This window comes from Lampetra fluviatilis, unplaced genomic scaffold (assembly GCF_964198595.1).
Source record: "Lampetra fluviatilis unplaced genomic scaffold, kcLamFluv1.1 SCAFFOLD_698, whole genome shotgun sequence".
Taxonomy (NCBI): domain Eukaryota; kingdom Metazoa; phylum Chordata; class Hyperoartia; order Petromyzontiformes; family Petromyzontidae; genus Lampetra; species Lampetra fluviatilis.
This window is the reverse complement of record NW_027620545.1, coordinates 27,501-54,959: the sequence shown is the minus strand read 5'-3', so window position 1 is coordinate 54,959 and position 27,459 is coordinate 27,501. Positions and strand designations below refer to the sequence as shown.

The window sequence follows — 27,459 nt, the reverse complement described above, 5'->3', positions numbered from 1 at the left end:
CACTACACTCACTATGCTCACCACCACCACCACCACTATACGCTCACCACTACACTCACTATGCTCACCACTATAACTCACCACCCACACTCACCACTACACTCCCCACTACACTCACCACTACAACTCACCACCACACTCACCACTACACAACACACACACCACTAACACTACTCCACCACTACTCCCCCCACACTCACCACTACAACACTCACCTCTACACTCACACACTACTCACACCCACCTACCCTCACCACTACACTCACTACACTCACACTACACTCACCACTACACTCACCACTACACCTCACCACTACCACCACTACACCTCACCACTACACTCACCACTACACTCACCACTACACTCACTATGCTCACCACTACACTCACCACTACACTCACCACTACACTCACCAACTACACTCACTATGCTCACCACATATACTCACCACCACACTCACCACGTACACTCACCACTACACTCACCACTACACTCACCACCACACTCACCACCACACTCACCACTACACTCACCACTACACTCACCACTATACTCACCACTACACTCACCACTACACTCACTACACTCACCACCACACTCACCACTACACTCATCACTATACTCACCACTACACTCACCACTACACTCACCACTACACTCACCACACTCACCACCACCCTCACCACTACACTCACCACTATACTCACCACTACACTCACCACTACACCCACCACTACACTCACCACTACACTCACCACTACACTCACTACACTCACTACTACACTCACCACTACACTCACCACTACACTCACCACTACACTCACTACACTCACCACTACACTCACCACTACACTCACCACTACACTCACTACACTCACCACTACACTCACCACTACACTCACCACCACACTCACTACACTCACCACTACACTCACCACTACACTCACCACTACACTCACTACACCTCACTACTACACTCACCAACCCACCCAACACTCACCACCACACTCACCACCACACTCACCACCACACTCACCACTACACTCACCACTACACTCACCACTACACACCCCTACACTCACCACTACACTCACCACTACACACACCACTACACTCACCACACCACCACTACACTCACCACTACACTCACCACCACACTCACCACTACACTCACCACCCACACTCACCACCAACACCACCACACACTCACCCCACACCACCACTACACACACCCACCACACTCACCACTACACCACCACACACTCACCACTACACTCACCACTACACTCACCACCACACTCCCACTACACTCACCCACTACACTCACCACTACACTCACCACCCACACTCACCACTACACTCACCACCACTACACCCCACTAACTCACCACTACACTCACCACCACACTCACCACTACACTCACCACTACACTCACCACTACACTCACCACCTACACTCACCACCACACCACCACCACACTCACCACCACACTCACCACTACACTCACCACTACCCCACTACACTCACTACACTCACCACTACACTCACCACACACCACCACTACACTCACCACTACACTCACCACCACACTCACCACTACACCACACTACACTCACCACTACACTCACCACTACACTCACTACACTCACCACTACACTCACCACTACACTCACCACCACACTCACTACACTCACCACCACACTCACCACTACACTCACCACTACACTCACTACACTCACCCACTACACTCACCACACACTCCACTACACTCACCACTACACTCACTACACTCACCACTACACTCACCACTACACTCCCACTACACTCACCACCACACTCACCACTACACTCACTACACTCACCACTACACTCACCACTACACTCACCACTACACTCACCACCACACTCACCACTACACTCACCACTACACTCACCACCACACTCACTACACTCACCACTACCACTCACCACTACACTCACCACTACACTCACCACTACACTCACCACTACACTCACACCACACTCACCACACTCACCACTACACTCACTACTACACTCACCACTACACTCACCTACACTCACTACTACACTCACCACTACACTCACCACTACACTCACCCCACACTCACAACTCACCACTACCACACTACACTCACCACTACACTCACCACCACCACTCACCTACACTCACCACTACACTCACCACCACCACTCACCACCACACTCACCACTACACTCACCACACTCACCACTACACTCACCACTACACTCACCACCACACTCACTACACTCACCCACTACACTCACCACTACACTCACCACTACACTCACTACACTCACCACTACACTCACCACTACACTCACCACCACCCTCACTACACTCACTACTACACTCACCACACACTCACCACTACACTACACTCACCACCACACTCACCACTCACCACTACACTCACCACTACACTCACCACTACACTCACCACACACACTCACACACTCACCACTACACCACCACTACACTCACCACCACTCACACACTCACACAACTCACACTACACTCACCACAACACTCACCACACTCACCACTACACTCACCACTACACTCACCACTAACACTCACTACACTCACCACTACACTCACCACTACCCACTACACTCACCACCACACTCACACACCACACCACCACCACTCACCACTACACCACCACTACACTCACCACTACACTCACCACCACACTCACCACACACTCCCACTACACTCACCACCACACTCACCACTCACCACTACTCACCACCACACTCACCACTACACTCACCACTACACTCACCAACACTCACCACTCACACTCACCACTACACTCACCACTACACTCACCACTACACTCACCACCACTACACTCACCACTACACTCACCACACTACACTCACCACCTACACTCACCACTACACTCACCACTACACTCACCACTACCACTCACCACTACACTCACCACACTCACACACACACACCACCACTCACCACTACACTCACCACTACACTCACCACTACACTCACACACCACACCACTCACCACCACACTCACCACCACACTCACCACCACACTCACCACTACACTCACCACTACACTCACCACTACACTCACCACTACACTCACCACCACCTCACCACTACACCACCACTACACTCACCACTACACTCACCACCCACACTCACCACCACACTCACCACTACACTCCACTACACTCACCACACTCACCACACACACCACACCACTCACACTACACACCACTACACTCACCACCACCCCACTACACTCACCACTACACTCACCACTACACTCACCACTACACTCACCACTACACTCACCACCTACACTCACCACCACACTCACCACTACACTCACCACCACACTCACCACACTACACTCACCACCACACTCACCCACCACACTCACCACCACACCACCACACACTCACCACCTACACTCACCACCACACTCACCACTACACTCACCACTACACTCACCACTACACTCACCACTACACTCACCACCACACTCACCACCACACTCACCACTACACTCACCACTACACTCACCACTACACTCACCACTACACTCACCACACTCACACACTCACCACTACACTCCACTACACTCACCACCACTCACCACTACACTCACCACCACACTCACCACCTCACCACTCACCACTCACCACTCACCACTACACTCACCACTACTCACCACTACACTCACCACTACACTCACCACTACACTCACCACTACACTCACCACACTCACACTCACCACACACTCACCACTACACTCACCACTACACTCACCACCTACACTCACCACCACACTCACCACTACACTCACCATACTCACACCTCACCACTACACTCACCACTACACTCACCACTACACTCACCACTACTCACCACTACACTCACCACTACACTCACCACTACTCACCACTACACTCACCACTACTCACCACACTCACCACTACTCACCACTACACTCACCACTACACTCACCACCACACTCACTACTACACTCACCACTACACTCACCACTACACTCACCACTACACTCACCACTACACTCACCACCACACTCACTACACTCACCACTACACTCACCACTACACTCACCACTACACTCACCACTACACTCACTACACTCACCACTACACTCACCACTACACTCACCACTACACTCACCACTACACTCACCACTACACTCACACTACACTCACCACTACACTCACCACTACACTCACCACTACACTCACCACCACACTCACTACACTCACCACTATACTCACCACTACACTCACCACCACACTCACCACTACACTCACTACACTCACCACTACACTCACCACCACACTCACTACACTCACCACTATACTCACCACTACACTCACCACTACACTCACCACTACACTCACCACCACACTCACTACACTCACCACTACACTCACCACTACACTCACCACTACACTCACCACTACACTCACCACTACACTCACCACTACACTCACCACCACACTCACTACACTCACCACTACACTCACCACTACACTCACCACCACACTCACTACACTCACCACTATACTCACCACTACACTCACCACCACACTCACCACTACACTCACTACACTCACCACTACACTCACTACTACACTCACCACTACACTCACCACCACACTCACTACACTCACCACTATACTCACCACTACACTCACCACCACACTCACCACTACACTCACTACGACTCACCACTACACTCACCACTACACTCACCACTACACTCACCACCACACTCACTACACTCACCACTATACTCACCACTACACTCACCACTACACTCACCACTACACTCACCACCACACTCACTACACTCACCACTACACTCACCACTACACTCACCACTACACTCACTACACTCACCACTACACTCACCACTACACTCACCACTACACTCACCACTACACTCACCACTACACTCACTACTACACTCACCACCACACTCACTACACTCACCACTACACTCACCACTACACTCACCACTACACTCACCACTACACTCACCACTACACTCACCACTACACTCACCACTACACTCACCACCACACTCACTACACTCACCACTACACTCACCACTACACTCACCACCACACTCACTACACTCACCACTATACTCACCACTACACTCACCACTACACTCACCACCACACTCACTACACTCACCACTACACTCACCACTACACTCACCACTACACTCACCACTACACTCACTACACTCACCACTACACTCACCACTACACTCACCACCACACTCACTACACTCACCACTACACTCACCACTACACTCACCACCACACTCACTACACTCACCACTACACTCACCACTACACTCACCACTACACTCACCACCACACTCACTACACTCACCACTACACTCACCACTACACTCACCACTACACTCACCACTACACTCACTACACTCACCACTACACTCACCACTACACTCACCACCACACTCACTACACTCACTACTACACTCACCACTACCCTCACCACTACACTCACCACCACACTCACTACACTCACCACTACACTCACCACTACACTCACCACTACACTCACTACACTCACCACTACACTCACCACTACACTCACCACCACACTCACTACACTCACTACTACACTCACCACTACACTCACCACTACACTCACCACCACACTCACTACACTCACCACTACACTCACCACTACACTCACCACTACACTCACCACTACACTCACCACCACACTCACTACACTCACCCACTACACTCACCACTACACTCACCACCACTCTCACCACTGATGCTGATGATGGTAGTGATGGTGATGATAGTAATGGTGGTGGTGATGGTTGTGATGGTCATGATGGTAGTGATGATGGTGATGTTGATTATGATGGTGGTGATGATGGTGGTGATGGTGAAGATGATGGTGGTGGTGATGATGATGATGGTAGTGATAGTGGTGATGATGGTGATGATGGTAGTTGATGGTGTCGATGATATTGATGATGATGATGTTGGTGATGGTAGTGGTGGTAGTGATAGTGGTGATGATGATGGTAGTGATGGTGTTGATGGTGGTAGTGATGGTAGTGGTGGTAGTGATAGTGGTGATGATGATGGTAGTGATGGTGTTGATGATGATGGTGATGGTAGTGATAGTGGTGATGATGATGATAGTGATGGTGTTGATGATGGTAGTGATGGTAGTGATAGTGGTGATGATGATGGTAGTGGTGGTAGTGATAGTGGTGATGATGATGGTAGTGATAGTGGTGATGATGATGGTTAGTGATGGTGATGATGATGGTAGTGATGGTGTTGATGATGATGGTAGTGGTGGTAGTGGTGGTAGTGATAGTGGTGATGATGATGATAGTGATGGTGTTGATGATGGTAGTGATGGTAGTGGTGGTGTTGATGATGGTAGTGATAGTGGTGATGATGATGGTAGTGATGGTGATGATGATGGTAGTGATGGTGTTGATGATGGTAGTGATGGTAGTGGTGGTAGTGTTAGTGGTGATGATGATGGTAGTGATGGTGTTGATGATGGTAGTGATGGTAGTGGTGGTAGTGTTAGTGGTGATGATGATGGTAGTGATGGTGTTGGTGATGGTAGTGATGGTAGTGGTGGTAGTGATAGTGGTGATGATGATGGTAGTGATGGTGATGATGATGGTAGTGGTGGTAGTGTTAGTGGTGATGATGATGGTAGTGATGGTGTTGATGATGGTAGTGATGGTAGTGGTGGTAGTGTTAGTGGTGATGATGATGGTAGTGATGGTGTTGGTGATGGTAGTGATGGTAGTGGTGGTAGTGATAGTGGTGATGATGATGGTAGTGATGGTGTTGATGATGATGGTGATGGTAGTGATAGTGGTGATGATGATGATAGTGATGGTGTTGATGATGGTAGTGATGGTAGTGGTGGTAGTGATAGTGGTGATGATGATGGTAGTGATGGTGATGATGATGGTAGTGGTGGTAGTGATAGTGGTGATGATGATGGTAGTGATGGTGATGATGATGGTAGTGATGGTGTTGATGATGGTAGTGATGGTAGTGGTGGTAGTGTTAGTGGTGATGATGATTGGTAGTGATGGTGATGATGATGGTAGTGATGGTGTTGATGATGGTAGTGATGGTAGTGGTGGTAGTGATAGTGGTGATGATGATGGTAGTGATGGTGTTGGTGATGGTAGTGATGGTAGTGGTGGTAGTGATAGTGGTGATGATGATGGTAGTGATGGTGATGATGATGGTAGTGGTGGGTAGTGATAGTGGTGATGATGATGGTAGTGATGGTGATGATGATGGTAGTGATGGTGTTGATGATGGTAGTGATGGTAGTGGTGGTAGTGGTGATGATGATGGTAGTGATGGTGTTGATGATGGTGGTGATGGTAGTGGTGGTAGTGATAGTGGTGATGATGACGATAGTGATGGTGTTGATGATGGTGGTGATGGTAGTGGTGGTAGTGATAGTGGTGATGATGATGGTAGTGATGTGTGTTGATGATGGTAGTGATGGTAGTGGTGGTAGTGATAGTGGTGATGATGGTAGTGATGGTGTTGATGATGGTAGTGATGGTAGTGGTGGTAGTGATAGTGGTGATGATGATGATGGTAGTGATGGTGTTGATGATGGTAGTGATGGTAGTGGTGGTAGTGATAGTGGTGATGATGATGGTAGTGATGGTGTTGATGATGGTAGTGATGGTAGTGGTGGTAGTGATGGTGGTGATGATGATGGTAGTGATGGTGTTGATGATGATGGTAGTGATAGTGATGATGATGATGGTAGTGATGGTAGTGATAGTGGTGATGATGATGATGGTAGTGATGGTGGTGATGATGATGGTAGTGATAGTGATGATGGTGGTAGTGATGGTTTTGATGATGGTAGTGATAGTGGTGATGATGGTGGTAGTGATGGTGGTGATGATGATGGTAGTGATAGTGTTGATGATGGTAGTGATAATGGTGATGATGGTGGTAGTGATGGTGGTGATGATGATGGTAGTGATAGTGGTGTGATGATGGTGGTAGTGATGGTTTTGATGATGGTAGTGATAATGGTGATGATGGTGGTAGTGATGGTGGTGATGATGATGGTAGTGATAATGGTGATGATGGTGGTAGTGATAATGGTGATGATGATGATGGTGTTGATGATGATGATGGTAGTGATGGTTTTGATGATGATGATGGTAGTGATAGTGGTGATGATGGTGGTAGTGATGGTGATGATGGTAGTGATGGTAGTGATAGTGGTGATGATGATGGTAGTGATAGTGATGGTGATGATGGTAGTGATGGTGATGATGGTAGTGATGGTAGTGGTGGTGTTGATGATGATGATGGTAGTGATGGTGTTGATGATGATGGTAGTGATGGTGATGATGGTAGTGATGGTGATGTTAACGATTCCTTCCGTCTCTCCCCCCCTCTAGAAACTGGAGCAGCTCAATCAGTACCCAGACTTCAACAACTACCTCATATTTGTGCTCACCAAACTCACCAGTGAGGGTGAGTGGGTGGGTGAGTGGGTGGGTGAGTGGGTGAGTGGGTGGGTGAGTGGGTGGGTGAGTGGGTGGGTGAGTGGGTGGGTGAGTGGGTGAGTGGGGGTGAGTGGGTGGGTGAGTGAGTGGGTGGGTGGGTGAGTGGGTGGGTGAGTGGGTGGGTGAGTGGGTGAGTGGGTGGGTGGGTGAGTGGGTGAGTGGGTGGGTGAGTGGGGTGGGTTGGTGAGTGGGTGAGTGGGTGGGTGAGTGGGTGGGTGAGTGGGTGGGTGAGTGGGTGAGTGGGTGGGTGGGTAGTGGGTGGGTGAGTGGGTGGGTGAGTGGGTGAGTGAGTGGGTGGGTGGGTGAGTGGGTGGGGTGAGTGGGTGGGTGAGTGGGTGGGTGAGTGGGTGGGTGAGTGGGTGGGTGAGTGGGTGGTGGGTGAGTGGGTGGGTGAGTGGGTGGGTGAGTGGGTGGGTGGGTGAGTGGGTGGGTGAGTGGGTGGGTGGGTGGGTGAGTGGGTGGGTGAGTGGGTGGGTGAGTGGGTGAGTGGGGTGGGTGGGTGAGTGGGTGAGTGAGTGGTGGGTGAGTGGATGGGTGAGTGGATGGGTGAGTGGGTGGGTGAGTGGGTGGGTGAGTGGGTGGGTGAGTGGGTGGGTGGGTGAGTGAGTGGGTGAGTGAGTGAGTGGGTTGGTGAGTGGGTGAGTGGGTGAGTGGGTGAGTGGATGGGTGGGTGAGTGGGTGAGTGAGTGAGTGGGTGGGTGGGTGAGTGGGTGGGTGGGTGAGTGGGTGGGTGGGTGAGTGGGTGAGTGGGTGAGTGGGTGGGTGGGTGAGTGGATGGGTGGGTGAGTGGTGGGTGAGTGGATGGGTGGAGTGGGTGGGTGAGTGGGTGAGTGAGTGGGTGAGTGGATGGGTGGTGAGTGAGTGGGTGAGTGGGTGGGTGAGTGGGTTGGTGAGTGGGTGGGTGGGTGATGGGTGGGTGAGTGGGTGGGTGTGTGGGTGGGTGAGTGGGTGGGTGGGTGAGTGGGTGGGTTGTGAGTTGGTGGGTGGAGTGGGGGTGAGTGGGTGGGTGAGTGGGTGAGTGGGTGGGTGGGTGATGGGTGGTGAGTGGGGGTGGTGAGTGGTGGGTGGGTGAGGGTGGGTGGGTGAGTGGGTGAGTGGAGTGGGTGGGTGAGTGGGTGGGTGAGTGGGTGAGTGGTGGTGGGTGAGTGGGTGGTGGTGGGTGAGTGGGTGGGTGAGTGGGTGGGTGAGTGGGTGAGTGGGTGGTGAGTGGGTGGGTGGGGTGAGTGGGTGGGTGGGTGAGTGGGTGGGTGGGTGAGTGGGTGGGTGAGTGGGTGGGTGAGTGGTGGGTGGGTGAGTGGGTGGGTGGGTGGGTGAGTGGGTGGGTGGGTGAGTGGGTGGGTGAGTGGGTGGGTGAGTGGGTGGGTGAGTGGGTGAGTGGGTGGGTGGGTGAGTGGGTGGTGGAGTGGGTGGGTGAGTGGGTGGGTGGGTGAGTGGATGGGTGGGTGGGTGAGTGGGTGGGTGAGTGAGTGGGTGAGTGGGTGGGTGGATGGGTGAGTGGGTGAGTGGGTGAGTGGGATGGGTGGGTGAGTGGGTGAGTGAGTGGGTGGGTGGGTGAGTGGGTGGGTGAGTGGGTGGGTGAGTGGGTGGGTGGGTGATTGGGTGGGTGAGTGGGTGGGTGAGTGGGTGGGTGGGTGGGTGAGTGGGTGGGTGAGTGGGTGGGTGAGTGGGTGGGTGAGTGGGTGGGTGAGTGGGTGGGTGGGTGGGTGAGTGGGTGGGTGAGTGGGGTGGGTGAGTGGATGGTGGGTGAGTGGATGGGTGGGTGAGTGGGTGAGTGAGTGGGTGAGTGGGTGATGAGTGGGTGAGTGGTGGGTGAGTGGGTGAGTGGGTGGGTGAGTGGGTGGGTGAGGTGGGTGGGTGGGTGGGTGGGTGAGTGGTGGTGGGTGAGTGGGTGTGGGTGAGTGGGTGGGTGGGTGAGTGGGTGGGTGGGTGGGTGAGTGGGTGGGTGAGTGGGTGAGTGGGTGGTGGGTGGTGGGTGGGTGAGTGGGTGGGTGAGTGGGTGGGTGGGTGAGTGGGTGGGTGGGTGGGTGGGTGAGTGGGTGGGTGAGTGGATGGGTGGGTGAGTGGGTGAGTGAGTGGGTGAGTGGGTTGATGAGTGGGTGAGTGGGTTGGTGAGTGGGTGGGTGAGTGGGTGAGTGGGTGGGTGAGTGGGTGGGTGGAGTGGATGGGTGAGTGGGTGGTGGATGGGTGGGTGGTGGTGAGTGGGTGGGTGGGTGAGTGAGTGGGTGAGTGAGTGGGTGAGTGGGTTGGTGAGTGGGTGGTGGGTGGGTGAGTGGGTTGGTGAGTGGGTGGGTGAGTGGGTGGGTGGGTGAGGTGGGTTGGTGAGTGGGTGAGTGGGTGAGTGGTTGGGTGGGTGAGTGGGTGAGTGAGTGGGGGTGGGTGGGTGAGTGGGTGGGTGGGTGAGTGGGTGAGTGGGTGGGTGGGTGAGTGGGTGAGTGGGGTGAGTGGGTGGGTGGGTGAGTGGATGGGTGGGTGAGTGGGTGAGTGAGTGGGTGAGTGGATGTGGGGTGAGTGGGTGAGTGAGTGGGTGAGTGGGTGGGTGAGTGGGTGGTGGTGGAGTGGGTGGGTGGGTGATTGGTGTGGGTGAGTGGGTGGGTGTGTGGGTGGGGTGAGTGGGTGGGTGAGTGGGTGGGGTGGTGGGTGGGGTGAGTGGGTGGGTGAGTGGGTGAGTGGGTGGGTGGGTGGGTGAGTGGATGGGTGGGTGAGTGGATGGGTGGGTGAGTGGATGGGTGGGTGAGTGGGTGAGTGGGTGGGTGAGTGGGTGGGTGAGTGGGTGGGTGAGTGGGTGGGTGAGTGGATGGGTGAGTGGGTTGGTGAGTGGGTGGGTGGGTGAGTGGGTGAGTGGGTGGGTGAGTGGGTTGGTGAGTGGGTGGGTGAGTGGGTTGGTGAGTGGGTGGGTGAGTGGGTGAGTGGGTGAGTGGGTGGGTGAGTGGGTGGGTGAGTGGGTGGGTGGGTGAGTGGGTGAGTGGGTGGATGAGTGAGTGAGTGGGTGAGTGGGTGGATGGGTGGGTGAGTGAGTGGGTGGATGGGTGGGTGAGTGAGTGAGTGGGTGGATGGGTGGGTGAGTGAGTGGGTGAGTGAGTGGGTTGGTGGGTGAGTGAGGTGGGTGAGTGAGTGGTTGGGTGGGTGAGTGGGTGAGTGGGTGGGTGGGTGGGGTGAGTGAGTGGGTGGGTGAGTGGGTGGGTGGGTGAGTGGATGAGTGGGTGGGTGGGTGAGTGGATGAGTGGGTGGGTGGGTGAGTGGATGAGTGGGTGGGTGGGTTGGTGGGTGAGTGGGTGGGTGGGTGGGTGGGTGAGTGGGTGGGTGGGTGAGTGGGTGGGTGGGTTGGTGGGTGAGTGGGTGGGTTGGTGGGTGAGTGGGTGAGTGGGTGGGTTGGTGGGTGAGTGAGTGGGTGAGTGAGTGGTTGGGTGGGTGAGTGGGTGAGTGGGTGGGTGGGTGGGGTGAGTGAGTGGGTGAGTGGATGAGTGGGTGGGTGGGTGAGTGGGTGGGTGGGTTGGTGGGTGAGTGGGTGGGTTGGTGGGTGAGTGGGTGAGTGGGTGGGTTGGTGAGTGAGTGAGTGGGTGAGTGAGTGAGTGGGTGAGTGAGTGAGTGGGTGAGTGAGTGAGTGGGTGAGTGGGTGGGTGAGTGAGTGGGTGAGTGAGTGAGTGGTTGGGAGGGTGAGTGGGTGAGTGGATGAGTGGGTGGGTGGGTGAGTGGGTTGGTGAGTGGGTGGGTGGGTGGGTGAGTGGGTGGGTGGGTGAGTGAGTGTGTGTCTTTGTGTGTCTGTGTAAGTGTGTGTGTCTCTTTGTGTGTGTCTGTGTGTGTGTCTGTGTGTGAGTTTCTGTTTGTGTGTGTGTGTCACACTGTGTGTGTCTCTGTGTGTGTGTCTTTGTGTGTCTCTGTGTGTCTCTGTGTGTGTCACACTGTGTGTGTCACTGTGTGTGTCTCTGTGTGGGTGTCTGTGTGTGTCTGTGTGTCTCTGTGTGTGTGTGTCTGTGTGTGTGTCTGTGTGTGTCTCTGTGTGTCTCTCTGTGTGTCTGTGTGTCTAGATGAACCCACACGGTCTCTGAGTGGCCTCATCCTCAAGAACAACGTCAAGGCCCACTGCCAGGGCTTCCCGTGTCTCTCTGTGATTGCCTCTGTCTGCGTCTCTCTGTGATTGCCTCTGTCTGTGTGTGTGTCACTGTGTGTGTCTAGATGAACCCACACGGTCTCTGAGTGGCCTCATCCTCAAGAACAACGTCAAGGCCCACTACCAGGGCTTCCCGTGTCTCTCTGTGATTGCCTCTGTCTGTGTCTCTCTGTGATTGCCTCTGTCTGTGTGTGTGTCACTGTGTGTGTCTAGATGAACCCACACGGTCTCTGAGTGGCCTCATCCTCAAGAACAACGTCAAGGCCCACTACCAGGGCTTCCCGTGCGCCGTGGCTGAGTTCATCCGCAGGGAATGCCTGACAAGCATCGGAGACCCCAGCCCCCTCATACGAGCCACCATCGGTCAGCAAGAGCGCTCGCTCACCCGCACGCACGCTCACCCACACGCTCGCTCGCCCGCACGCTCACCCGCACGCTCGCTCACCCGCACGCTCGCTCACCCACACGCTCGCTCACCCGCACGCTCGCTCACCTGCTCGCTCGCTCACTCGCTCGCTCGCTCACCCACACGCTCACCCACACGCTCGCTCACCCACACGCTCGCTCACCTGCTCGCTCACTCGCTCGCTCACCCACACGCTCACCCACACGCTCGCTCACCCACCCACACGCTCACTCGCTCACCTGCTCGCTCGCTCACTCGCTCGCTCGCTCACCCACACGCTCGCTCACCCACCCGCACGCTCACCCGCACGCTCGCCCACACGCTCGCTCACCCGCACGCTCGCCCGCACGCTCGCTCACCTGCTCGCTCGCTCATCCACGCTCACCCGCACGCTCGCCCACACGCTCGCCCACACGCTCGCTCACCTGCTCGCTCGCTCACCCACACGCTCACCCGCACGCTCGCTCACCCACACGCTCACCCACACGCTCACCCACACGCTCGCTCACCCACACGCTCACCCACACGCTCACCCACACGCTCGCTCACCCACACGCTCACCCACACGCTCACTCGCTCACCTGCTCGCTCGCTCACTCGCTCACCTGCTCGCTCGCTCACTTCGCTCACTCGCTCGCTCACCCACACACTCACCTGCTCGCTCACCCACACGCTCGCCCACCCACCCACACGCTCACTCGCTCGCTCACACGATCACCCAGACACTCACTTCCTCGCTCACCCACACGCTCACCCACTCGCTCGCTCACCCACACGCTCACCCGCTCGCTCGCTCACCCACACGCTCACCCGCTCGCTCACTCACCCAGACACTCGCTCACACGCTCACCCACATGCTCACTCACCCAGACACTCACCCACACGCTCACCCACACGCCCACTCGCTCGCTCGCTCACCCGCTCGCTCACCCACCCACTCGCTCACCCGCTCGCTCACCCGCTCGCTCACCCCGCACGCTCACTCACTTGTGGTGATGTTGATGATGTTGATGATGATGTTGATGATGATGTTGATGATGATGTTGATGATGATGTTGATGATGATGTTGATGATGATGTTGATGATGTATGGTGATGTTGATGATGATGGTGATGTTGATGTTGACGATGATGATGACGATGATGACGATGATGATGTTGACGATGTTGACGATGTTAACGATGTTGATGATGCTGATGTTGTTGATGATGCTGATGATGGTGATGATGGTTATGAATGTGATGATGACCGTGATGATGACGGTGATGATGATGATGTTGATGATGTTGGTGATGATGTTGTTGATGGCGATGTTGGTGTACAGGCATCCTGATCACCACCATCGCATCTCGAGGTGAACTTCAAAGTTGGCCGGAGCTGCTCCCCAAACTGTGCACACTCCTAGACTCTGACGACTACAACACTTGTGAGGTGAACAACTCACTCACCCACTCACCCACTCACCCACACGCTCACCCACTCACTCACTCACCCACTCACGCTCACCCACTCACGCTCACCCACCCAGCCACTCACTCACTCACCCACTCACGCTCACCCACTCACGCTCACCCACTCACTCACTCACACTCCTAGACTCTGACGACTACAACACTTGTGAGGTGAACAACTCACTCACCCACTCACCCACTCACCCACACGCTCACCCACTCACTCACTCACCCACTCATGCTCACCCACTCACGCTCACCCACCCAGCCACTCACTCACCCACCCACTCACTCACCCACTCACCCACACGCTCACCCACTCACTCACTCACCCACTCACGCTCACCCACTCACGCTCACCCACTCACGCTCACCCACCCAGCCACTCACTCACCCACCCACTCACTCACTCAGCCACTCACTCAGCCACTCACTCACTCACTCAGCCACTCACTCACTCACTCAGCCACTCACTCACTGACTCAGCCACTCACTCACTCACCCACCCACTCACTCACCCACTCACTCACTCAGCCACTCACTCACTCACTCACTCACCCACCCACTCACTCACCCACTCACTCACTCACTCAGCCACTCACTCAGCCACTCACCCAGCCACTCACCCACCCACTCACTCACTCAGCCACTCACTCAGCCACTCACTCACTCACTCACTCAGCCACTCACTCACTCACTCAGCCACTCACTCACTCACTCAGCCACTCACTCACCCACTCACTCACTCACTCAGCCACTCACTCACTCAGCCACTCACTCACCCACCCACCCACTCACTCACCCACTCACTCACCCACTCAGCCACTCACTCAGCCATTCAGCCAGCCACTCACCCACCCACTCACTCACTCAGCCACTCACTCAGCCACTCACTCAGCCACTCACTCACTCACTCAGCCACTCACTCACTCAGCCACTCACTCACCCACTCAGCCACTCACCCACCCACGCTCACCCACTCACTCACCCACTCACTCACCCACTCACTCGCCCACTCGCTCACTCACCCACTCACCCACCCACTCACCTACCCACTCACTCACTCACTCGGCCACTCACTCACCCACTCACTCACTCAGCCACTCACTCACTCAGTCACCCACTCACTCACTCAGCCACTCACTCAGCTACTCACTCACTCAGCCACTCACTCACTCACTCAGCCACTCACTCAGCCACTCACTCACTCAGCCACTCACTCACCTACTCAGCCACTCACCCACCCACTCACCCAGCCACGCTCACCCACTCACCCACTCACTCACCCACTCACGCACTCATTCACCCACCCAGCCACTCACTCGCCCACTCGCTCACTCACCCACTCACCCACCCACTCACCTACCCACTCACTCACTCGGCGTGTGTGTGTGTTGTGTCTGTGTGTGTGTCTGTGTGTGTGTCTGTTTGTGTGTCTGTGTGTGTGTGTGTGTCTGTGTGTGTGTCTGTGTGTGTGTGTGTCTGTGTGTGTGTGTGTGTGTGTGTCTGTGTGTGTGTGTGTGTCTGTGTGTGTGTGTGTGTGTCCGTGTGTGTGTGTCCGTGTCCTGGTTCCTCCTGCAGGGGGCGTTTGGAGCTCTGCAGAAGATCTGCGAGGACTCAGCTGAGATCCTGGACAGTGAAGTCCTGGAGAGACCTCTGAACGTTATGATTCCAAAGTTCCTGCAGTTCTTCAAACACTCCAGCCCCAAGATACGGTGAGAGACAGACAGACAGAGACAGACAGACCGTGTCTCACCGTGTCTCACCGTGTCTCACCGTGTCTCACCGTGTCTCACCGTGTCTCACCGTGTCTCTCTCTCCCCGTGTCTCTCTCTCCCCGTGTCTCTCTCCCCGTGTCTCTCTCTCTCCGTGTCTCTCTCTCCCCGTGTCTCCCCGTGTCTCTCCCCGTGTCTCTCCCCGTGTCTCTCCCTGTGTCTCTCCCCGTGTCTCTCCCCGTGTCTCTCCCCGTGTCTCTCCCCGTGTCTCTCCCCGTGTCTCTCCCCGTGTCTCTCCCCGTGTCTCTCCCCGTGTCTCTCCCCGTCTCTCTCCCCGTGTCTCCCCGTGTCTCTCTCCCCGTGTCTCTCTCCGTGTCTCTCCCCGTGTTTCTCCCCGTGTCTCTCTCCCCGTGTCTCCCCGTGTCTCCCCGTGTCTCCACGTGTCTCCCCGTGTCTCCCCGTGTCTCTCTCCCCGTGTCTCTCTCCCCGTGTCTCTCTCCCCGTGACTCTCTCCCTGTGTCTCTCTCCCCGTGTCTCTCTCCCCGTGTCTCTCTCCCCGTGTGTGTCTCTCCGTGTCTCACCGTGTCTCTCTCCTCGTGTCTCCACCGTGTCTCCCCGTGTCTCTCTCCGTGTCTTTCTCCCCGTGTCTCACCGTGTGTCTCTCCCCGTGTCTTTCTCTCCCCGTGTCTCACTGTGTCTCTCCCCGTGTCTCTCCCCGTGTCTCTCCCCGTGTCTCTCCCCGTGTCTCTCCCCGTGTCTCTCCCCGTGTCTCCCCGTGTCTCTCCCCGTGTCTCCCCGTGTCTCTCCCCGTGTCTCCCCCGTGTCTCTCCCCGTGTCTCCCCGTGTCTCTCCCCGTGTCTCCCCGTGTCTCTCCCCGTGTCTCTCTCCGTGTCTCTTTCCGTGTCTCTCTCCGTGTCTCTCCCCATGTCTCCCCCGTGTCTCTCCCCGTGTCTCTCCCCGTGTCTCTCCCCGTGTCTCTCCCCGTGTCTCTGTCCCCGTGTCTCTGTCCCCGTGTCTCTCTCTCCGTGTCTCTCTCCCCGTGTCTCTCTCCCCGTGTCTCTCTCTCCGTGTCTCTCTCCCCGTGTCTCTCTCCGTGTCTCTCTCCGTGTCTCTCTCCGTGTCTCTCTCCCCGTGTCTCTCCCCGTGTCTCTCCCCGTGTCTCTCCCCGTGTCTCTCCCCGTGTCTCTCCCCGTGTCTCTCCCCGTGTCTCTCCCCGTGTCTCTCCCCGTGTCTCTGTCCCCGTGTCTCTGTCCCCGTGTCTCTCTCCCCGTGTCTCTCTCCCCGTGTCTCTCTCCCCGTGTCTCTCTCCCCGTGTCTCTCTCCCCGTGTCTCTCTCCCCGTGTCTCTCTCCCCGTGTCTCTCTCCCCGTGTCTCTCCCCGTGTCTCTCCCCGTGTCTCTCCCCGTGTCTCTCCCCGTGTCTCTCCCCGTGTCTCTCCCCGTGTCTCTCCCCGTGTCTCTCCCCGTGTCTCCCCGTGTCCCGTGTCTCTCTCCCCGTGTCTCTCTCCCCGTGTCTCTCTCCCCGTGTCTCTCTCCCCGTGTCTCTCTCCCCGTGTCTCTCTCCCCGTGTCTCTCTCCCCGTGTCTTTCTCCCCGTGTCTCTCTCCCCGTGTCTCTCCCCGTGTCTCTCTCCGTGTCTCTCCCCGTGTCTCTCCCCGTGTCTCCCCGTGTCTCTCTGCCCGTGTCTCTCCGCCCGTGTCTCCCCGTGTCTCTGTCCCCGTGTCTCTGTCCCCGTGTCTCTCTCCCCGTGTCTCTCTCTCCGTGTCTCTCTCCCCGTGTCTCTTTCCCCGTGTCTCTCTCCCCGTGTCTCTCTCCCCGTGTCTCTCTCCCCGTGTCTCTCTCCTCGTGTTTCTCTCCGTGTCTCTCCCCGTGTCTCTCCCCGTGTCTCCCCGTGTCTCTCTGCCCGTGTCTCTCTGCCCGTGTCTCCCTGCCCGTGTCTCCCCGTGTCTCTCCCCGTGTCTCACCGTGTCTCACCGTGTCTCTCTCCCCGTGTGTGTCTCCATATGTCTCTCTCCGTGTGTCTCTCCCCGTGTCTCTGTCTCTCCCCGTGTCTCTCCCCCTGTCTCCCCGTGTCTCTCCCCATGTCTCTCCCCCCCTGTCTCTCTCCGTGTCTCTCCCCGTGTCTCCCCCCCCTGTCTCTCTCCGTGTCTCTCCCCGTGTCTCCCCGTGTCTCTCCCCATGTCTCTCCCCCCGTGTGTCTCTCTCCGTGTGTCTCTCCCCGTGTCTCTGTCTCCCCGTGTCTCCCCGTTTCTCTCTCTCCCCGTCTCTCACTGTGTCTCTCTCTCCGTGTCTCACCGTGTCTCTCTCCCCGTGTCTCTCTCCCCGTGTCTCTCCCCGTGTCTCCCCGTGTCTCTCTCCCCGTGTCTCTCTCCGTCTCTCTCTCTCCCCGTGTCTCTCCCCGTGTCTCTCCCCGTGTCTCCCCGTGTCTCTCCCCGTCTCTCCCCCCGTGTCTCTCCCCGTGTCTCTCCCCGTGTCTCTCCCCCCGTGTCTCTCTCCCCGTGTCTCTCCCCGTGTCTCTCCCCGTGTCTCTCCCCGTGTCTCTCCCCGTGTCTCTCCCCGTGTCTCTCTCCGTGTCTCTCCCCGTGTCTCCCCCCGTGTCTCCCCCCGTGTCTCCCCCCGTGTCTCCCCGTGTCTCCCCGTGTCTCTCCCCGTGTCTCTCCCCCCGTGTCTCTCTCCCCGTGTCTCTCTCCCCGTGTCTCTCCCCGTGTCTCTCCCCCAGCTCGCACGCCATCGCGTGCGTGAACCAGTTCATCATCAGCCGGACCCAAGCGCTCATGCTTCACATCGATCCCTTCATAGAGGTAGCTGCACACTACACTGTACACTACACTACACACTACACTATACACTACACTATACACTACACTGTACACTACACTGTACACTACACTGTACACTACACTGTACACTACACTGTACACTACACTACACACTACACTACACACTACACTACGCACTACACTATACACTACACTACGCACTACATTATACACTACACTATACACTACACTACACACTACACTATGCACTACACTACACACTACACTATACACTACACTACACACTACACTATACACTACACTATACACTACACTATACACTACACTATACACTACACTATACACTACACTATACACTATACACTACACTATACACTACACTACACACTACACTATGCACTACACTATGCACTACACTATACACTACACTATACACTACACTATACACTACACTATACACTACACTATACACTATACACTACACTATACACTACACTATGCACTACACTATACACTACACTATACACTACACTATACACTACACTATACACTATACACTACACTATACACTACACTACGCACTACACTATGCACTACACTATACACTACACTATACACTACACTATACACTACACTATACACTACACTATGCACTACACTATGCACTACACTATACACTACACTATGCACTACACTATGCACTACACTATGCACTACACTATGCACTACACTATGCACTACACTATGCACTACACTATGCACTACACTATACACTACACTATGCACTACACTATACACTACACTATACACTACACTATACACTACACTATGCACTACACTATGCACTACACTATACACTACACTATACACTACACTATGCACTACACTATACACTACACTATGCACTACACTATGCACTACACTATGCACTACACTATGCACTACACTATGCACTACACTATGCACTACACTATGCACTACACTATGCACTACACTATGCACTACACTATGCACTACACACTACACTACACACTACACTATACACTACACTATACACTACACTATACACTACACTACGCACTACACTATACACTACACTATGCACTACACTATGCACTACACTATACACTACACTATACACTACACTACGCACTACACTATACACTACACTATACACTACACTATGCACTACACTATACACTACACTATACACTACACACTACACTACACACTACACTACACACTACACTACACACTACACTATACACTACACTATACACTACACTACGCACTACACTACACACTACACTACACACTACACTATACACTACACTATACACTACACTACACTATACACTACACTATACACTACACTATACACTACACTATACACTACACTATACACTACACTATACACTACACTACACACTACACTACACACTACACTATACACTACACTATACACTACACTACACTATACACTACACTATACACTACACTATACACTACACTATACACTACACTACACACTACACTATACACTACACTATACACTACACTACGCACTACACTACACACTACACTGTACACTACACTATACACTACACTATACACTATACTATACACTACACTATACACTACACACTACACTACACACTACACTATACACTACACTATACACTACACTACACTATACACTACACTATACACTACACTACACTATACACTACACTATGCACTACGCTATACACTACACTATACACTACACTATGCACTACACTATGCACTACACTATGCACTACACTATACACTACATTATACACTACACTATACACTACACTATGCACTACACTACACACTACACTATACACTACACTACGCACTACACTATACACTACACTATACACTACACTATGCACTACACTATACACTACACTATACACTACACACTACACTACACACTACACTACACTACACACTACACTACACACTACACTATACACTACACTATACACTACACTACGCACTACACTACACACTACACTACACACTACACTATACACTACACTATACACTACACTACACTATACACTACACTATACACTACACTATACACTACACTATACACTACACTATACACTACACTATACACTACACTACACACTACACTACACACTACACTATACACTACACTATACACTACACTACACTATACACTACACTATACACTACACTATACACTACACTATACACTACACTACACACTACACTATACACTACACTATACACTACACTACGCACTACACTACACACTACACTGTACACTACACTATACACTACACTATACACTATACTATACACTACACTATACACTACACACTACACTACACACTACACTATACACTACACTATACACTACACTACACTATACACTATACACTACACTATACACTACACTATACACTACACTATACACTATACACTACACTATGCACTACACTACACACTACACTATACACTACACTATACACTACACTATACACTACACTACACTACACACTACACTATACACTACACTATACACTACACTATACACTACACTATACACTACACTATACACTACACACTACACTACACACTACACTATACACTACACTATACACTACACTATACACTACGCTATACACTACACTGTACACTACACTGTACACTACACTGTACACTACACTGTACACTACACTACTACACTACACTATACACTACACTGTACACTACACTGTACACTACACTGTACACTACACTATACACTACACTATACACTACACTATACACTATACACTACACTATACACTACACTATACACTACACTATACACTACACACTACACTATACACTACACTATACACTACACTATACACTACACTATACACTACACTATACACTACACTATACACTACACTACACACTACACTATACACTACACTACACACTACACTGTACACTACACTATACACTACACTATACACTACACTATACACTACACTATACACTACACTACACACTACACTATACACTATACACTACACTATACACTACACTACACACTACACTACACACTACACTATACACTACACTGTACACTACACACTACACTATACACTATACACTACACTATACACTACACTATACACTACACTATACACTACACTGTACACTACACTGTACACTACACTACACACTACACTATACACTACACTATACACTACACTATACACTACACTATACACTACACTATACACTACACTACACACTACACTACACACTACACTATACACTACACTATACACTACACTATACACTACACTATACACTGTACACTACACTACACACTACACTATACACTACACACTACACTACACTATACACTATACACTACACTATACACTACACTATACACTACACTATACACTACACTACACACTACACTACACACTACACTATACACTACACTATACACTACACTATACACTGTACACTACACTACACACTACACTATACACTACACTATACACTGTACACTACACTACACACTACACTACACACTACACTATACACTACACTATACACTACACTATACACTACACTATACACTGTACACTACACTACACACTACACTACACACTACACTATACACTACACTATACACTACACACTACACTACACTATACACTATACACTACACTATACACTACACTACACACTACACTACACACTACACTACACACTACACTACACACTACACTACACACTACACTACACACTACACTACACACTACACTACACACTACACTATACACTACACTATACACTACACTATACACTACACTATACACTACACTATACACTACACTATACACTACACTATACACTACACTATACACTGCACTATACACTACACTATACACTGCACTATACACTACATTATACACTACACTACACACTACACTATACACTACACTACACACTACACTATACACTACACTACACACTACACTATACACTACACTACACACTACACTACACACTACACTACACACTACACTATACACTACACTATACACTACACTATACACTACAATACACTACACTATACACTACACTATACACTATACTATACACTACACTACACACTACACTATACACTACACTATACACTATACACTACACACTATACACTACACACTATACACTACACACTATACACTACACACTACACTATACACTACACTATACACTACACTACACTACACACTACACTGTACACTACACTATACACTACACACTATACACTACACTACACTATACACTACACTATACACTACACTACACTACACACTACACTGTACACTACACTATACACTACACTACACTATACACTACACTACACTGTACACTACACACTACACTGTACACTACACTATACACTACACTATACACTACACTATACACTACACTACACTATACACTACACTATACACTATACACTACTACACACTACACTATACACTACACTATACACTACACTATACACTACACTATACACTACACTATGCACTACACTACGCACTACACTATACACTACACTATACACTACACTATACACTACACTATACACTACACTATACACTACACTATACACTACACTATACACTACACTATACACTACACTATACACTACACTATACACTACACTATACACTACACTATACACTACACTATACACTATACACTACACTATACACTACACTATACACTACACTATACACTACACTATACACTACACTATACACTACACTATACACTACACTATACACTATACACTACACTATACACTACACTATACACTACACTATACACTATACACTACACTATACACTACACTATACACTACACTATACACTACACTATACACTACACTATACACTACACTATACACTACACTATACACTACACTATACACTACACTATACACTATACACTACACTATACACTACACTATACACTACACTATACACTACACTATACACTGTACACTATACACTGTACACTACACTATACACTACACTATACACTACACTATACACTACACTATACACTGTACACTATACACTGTACACTATACACTATACACTACACTACACACTACACTATACACTACACACTACACACTACACTACACTATACACTACACTATACACTACACTATACACTACACTATACACTACACTATACACTACACTATACACTACACTATACACTATACTATACACTATACACTACACTATACACTACACTATACACTACACTATACACTACACTATACACTACACTATACACTACACACTACACTACACACTACACTATACACTACACTATACACTACACTACACTATACACTACACTATACACTACACTACACTATACACTACGCTATGCACTACGCTATACACTACACTATACACTACACTATGCACTACACTATGCACTACACTATGCACTACACTATACACTACATTATACACTACACTATACACTACACTATGCACTACACTACACACTACACTATACACTACACTATACACTACACTATACACTACACTACACTACACACTACACTATACACTACACTATACACTACACTATACACTACACTATACACTACACTATACACTACACACTACACTACACACTACACTATACACTACACTATACACTACACTATACACTACGCTATACACTACACTATACACTACACTGTACACTACACTGTACACTACACTGTACACTACACTGTACACTACACTACTACACTACACTATACACTACACTGTACACTACACTGTACACTACACTGTACACTACACTATACACTACACTATACACTATACACTACACTATACACTACACTATACACTACACTATACACTACACACTACACTATACACTACACTATACACTACACTATACACTACACTATACACTACACTATACACTACACTATACACTACACTATACACTACACTACACACTACACTATACACTACACTACACACTACACTATACACTACACTATACACTACACTATACACTACACTATACACTACACTACACACTACACTATACACTATACACTACACTATACACTACACTACACACTACACTACACACTACACTATACACTACACTGTACACTACACACTACACTATACACTATACACTACACTATACACTACACTATACACTACACTATACACTACACTATACACTACACTGTACACTACACTGTACACTACACTACACACTACACTATACACTACACTATACACTACACTATACACTACACTATACACTACACTATACACTACACTATACACTACACTACACACTACACTACACACTACACTATACACTACACTATACACTACACTATACACTACACTATACACTGTACACTACACTACACACTACACTACACACTACACTATACACTACACACTACACTACACTATACACTATACACTACACTATACACTACACTATACACTACACTACACACTACACTACACACTACACTATACACTACACTATACACTACACTATACACTGTACACTACACTACACACTACACTATACACTACACTATACACTGTACACTACACTACACACTACACTACACACTACACTATACACTACACTATACACTACACTATACACTACACTATACACTGTACACTACACTACACACTACACTACACACTACACTATACACTACACTATACACTACACACTACACTACACTATACACTATACACTACACTATACACTACACTACACACTACACTACACACTACACTACACACTACACTATACACTACACTACACACTACACTATACACTACACTACACACTACACTACACACTACACTACACACTACACTATACACTACACTACACACTACACTATACACTACACTATACACTACACTATACACTACACTATACACTACACTATACACTACACTATACACTACACTATACACTACACTACACACTACACTACACACTACACTATACACTACACTGTACACTACACTGTACACTACACTGTACACTACACTACACACTACACTATACACTACACTACACACTACACTATACACTACACTATACACTACACTATACACTACACTATACACTACACTATACACTACACTGTACACTACACTATACACTACACTATACACTACACTACACACTACACTACACACTACACTACACACTACACTATACACTACACTATACACTACACTACACACTACACTATACACTACACTACACACTACACTATACACTACACTATACACTACACTATACACTACAATACACTACACTATACACTACACTATACACTATACTATACACTACACTACACACTACACTATACACTACACTATACACTATACACTACACACTATACACTACACACTATACACTACACACTATACACTACACACTACACTATACACTACACTATACACTACACTACACTACACACTACACTACACACTACACTGTACACTACACTATACACTACACACTATACACTACACTACACTATACACTACACTATACACTACACTACACTACACACTACACTGTACACTACACTATACACTACACTACACTATACACTACACTACACTGTACACTACACACTACACTGTACACTACACTATACACTACACTATACACTACACTATACACTACACTACACTATACACTACACTATACACTACACTATACACTACTACACACTACACTATACACTACACTATACACTACACTATACACTACACTATACACTACACTATGCACTACACTACGCACTACACTATACACTACACTATACACTACACTATACACTACACTATACACTACACTATACACTACACTATACACTACACTATACACTACACTATACACTATACACTACACTATACACTACACTATACACTACACTATACACTACACTATACACTACACTATACACTATACACTACACTATACACTACACTATACACTACACTATACACTACACTATACACTACACTATACACTACACTATACACTACACTATACACTATACACTACACTATACACTACACTATACACTACACTATACACTACACTATACACTATACACTACACTATACACTACACTATACACTACACTATACACTACACTATACACTACACTATACACTACACTATACACTACACTATACACTACACTA

General features: G+C 50.2%; 1 protein-coding gene across 1 annotated transcript in view; it reads left to right on the top strand.

Moving 5' to 3' along the window:
• Positions 1-8,539: 8,539 nt before the first annotated feature.
• LOC144954044 (transportin-1-like) overlaps positions 8,540-27,459 on the top strand; it is a gene marked incomplete at both ends in the record, with an annotated part of 44,212 nt that continues 25,292 nt past the window's right edge. The window contains 5 exons of the mRNA XM_078884628.1: positions 8,540-8,615; positions 12,969-13,118; positions 14,487-14,593; positions 16,195-16,328; positions 19,045-19,126. Coding sequence (XP_078740754.1) covers positions 8,540-8,615; positions 12,969-13,118; positions 14,487-14,593; positions 16,195-16,328; positions 19,045-19,126 — 549 coding nt within the window. The remainder of the gene's footprint in view (positions 8,616-12,968; positions 13,119-14,486; positions 14,594-16,194; positions 16,329-19,044; positions 19,127-27,459) is intronic.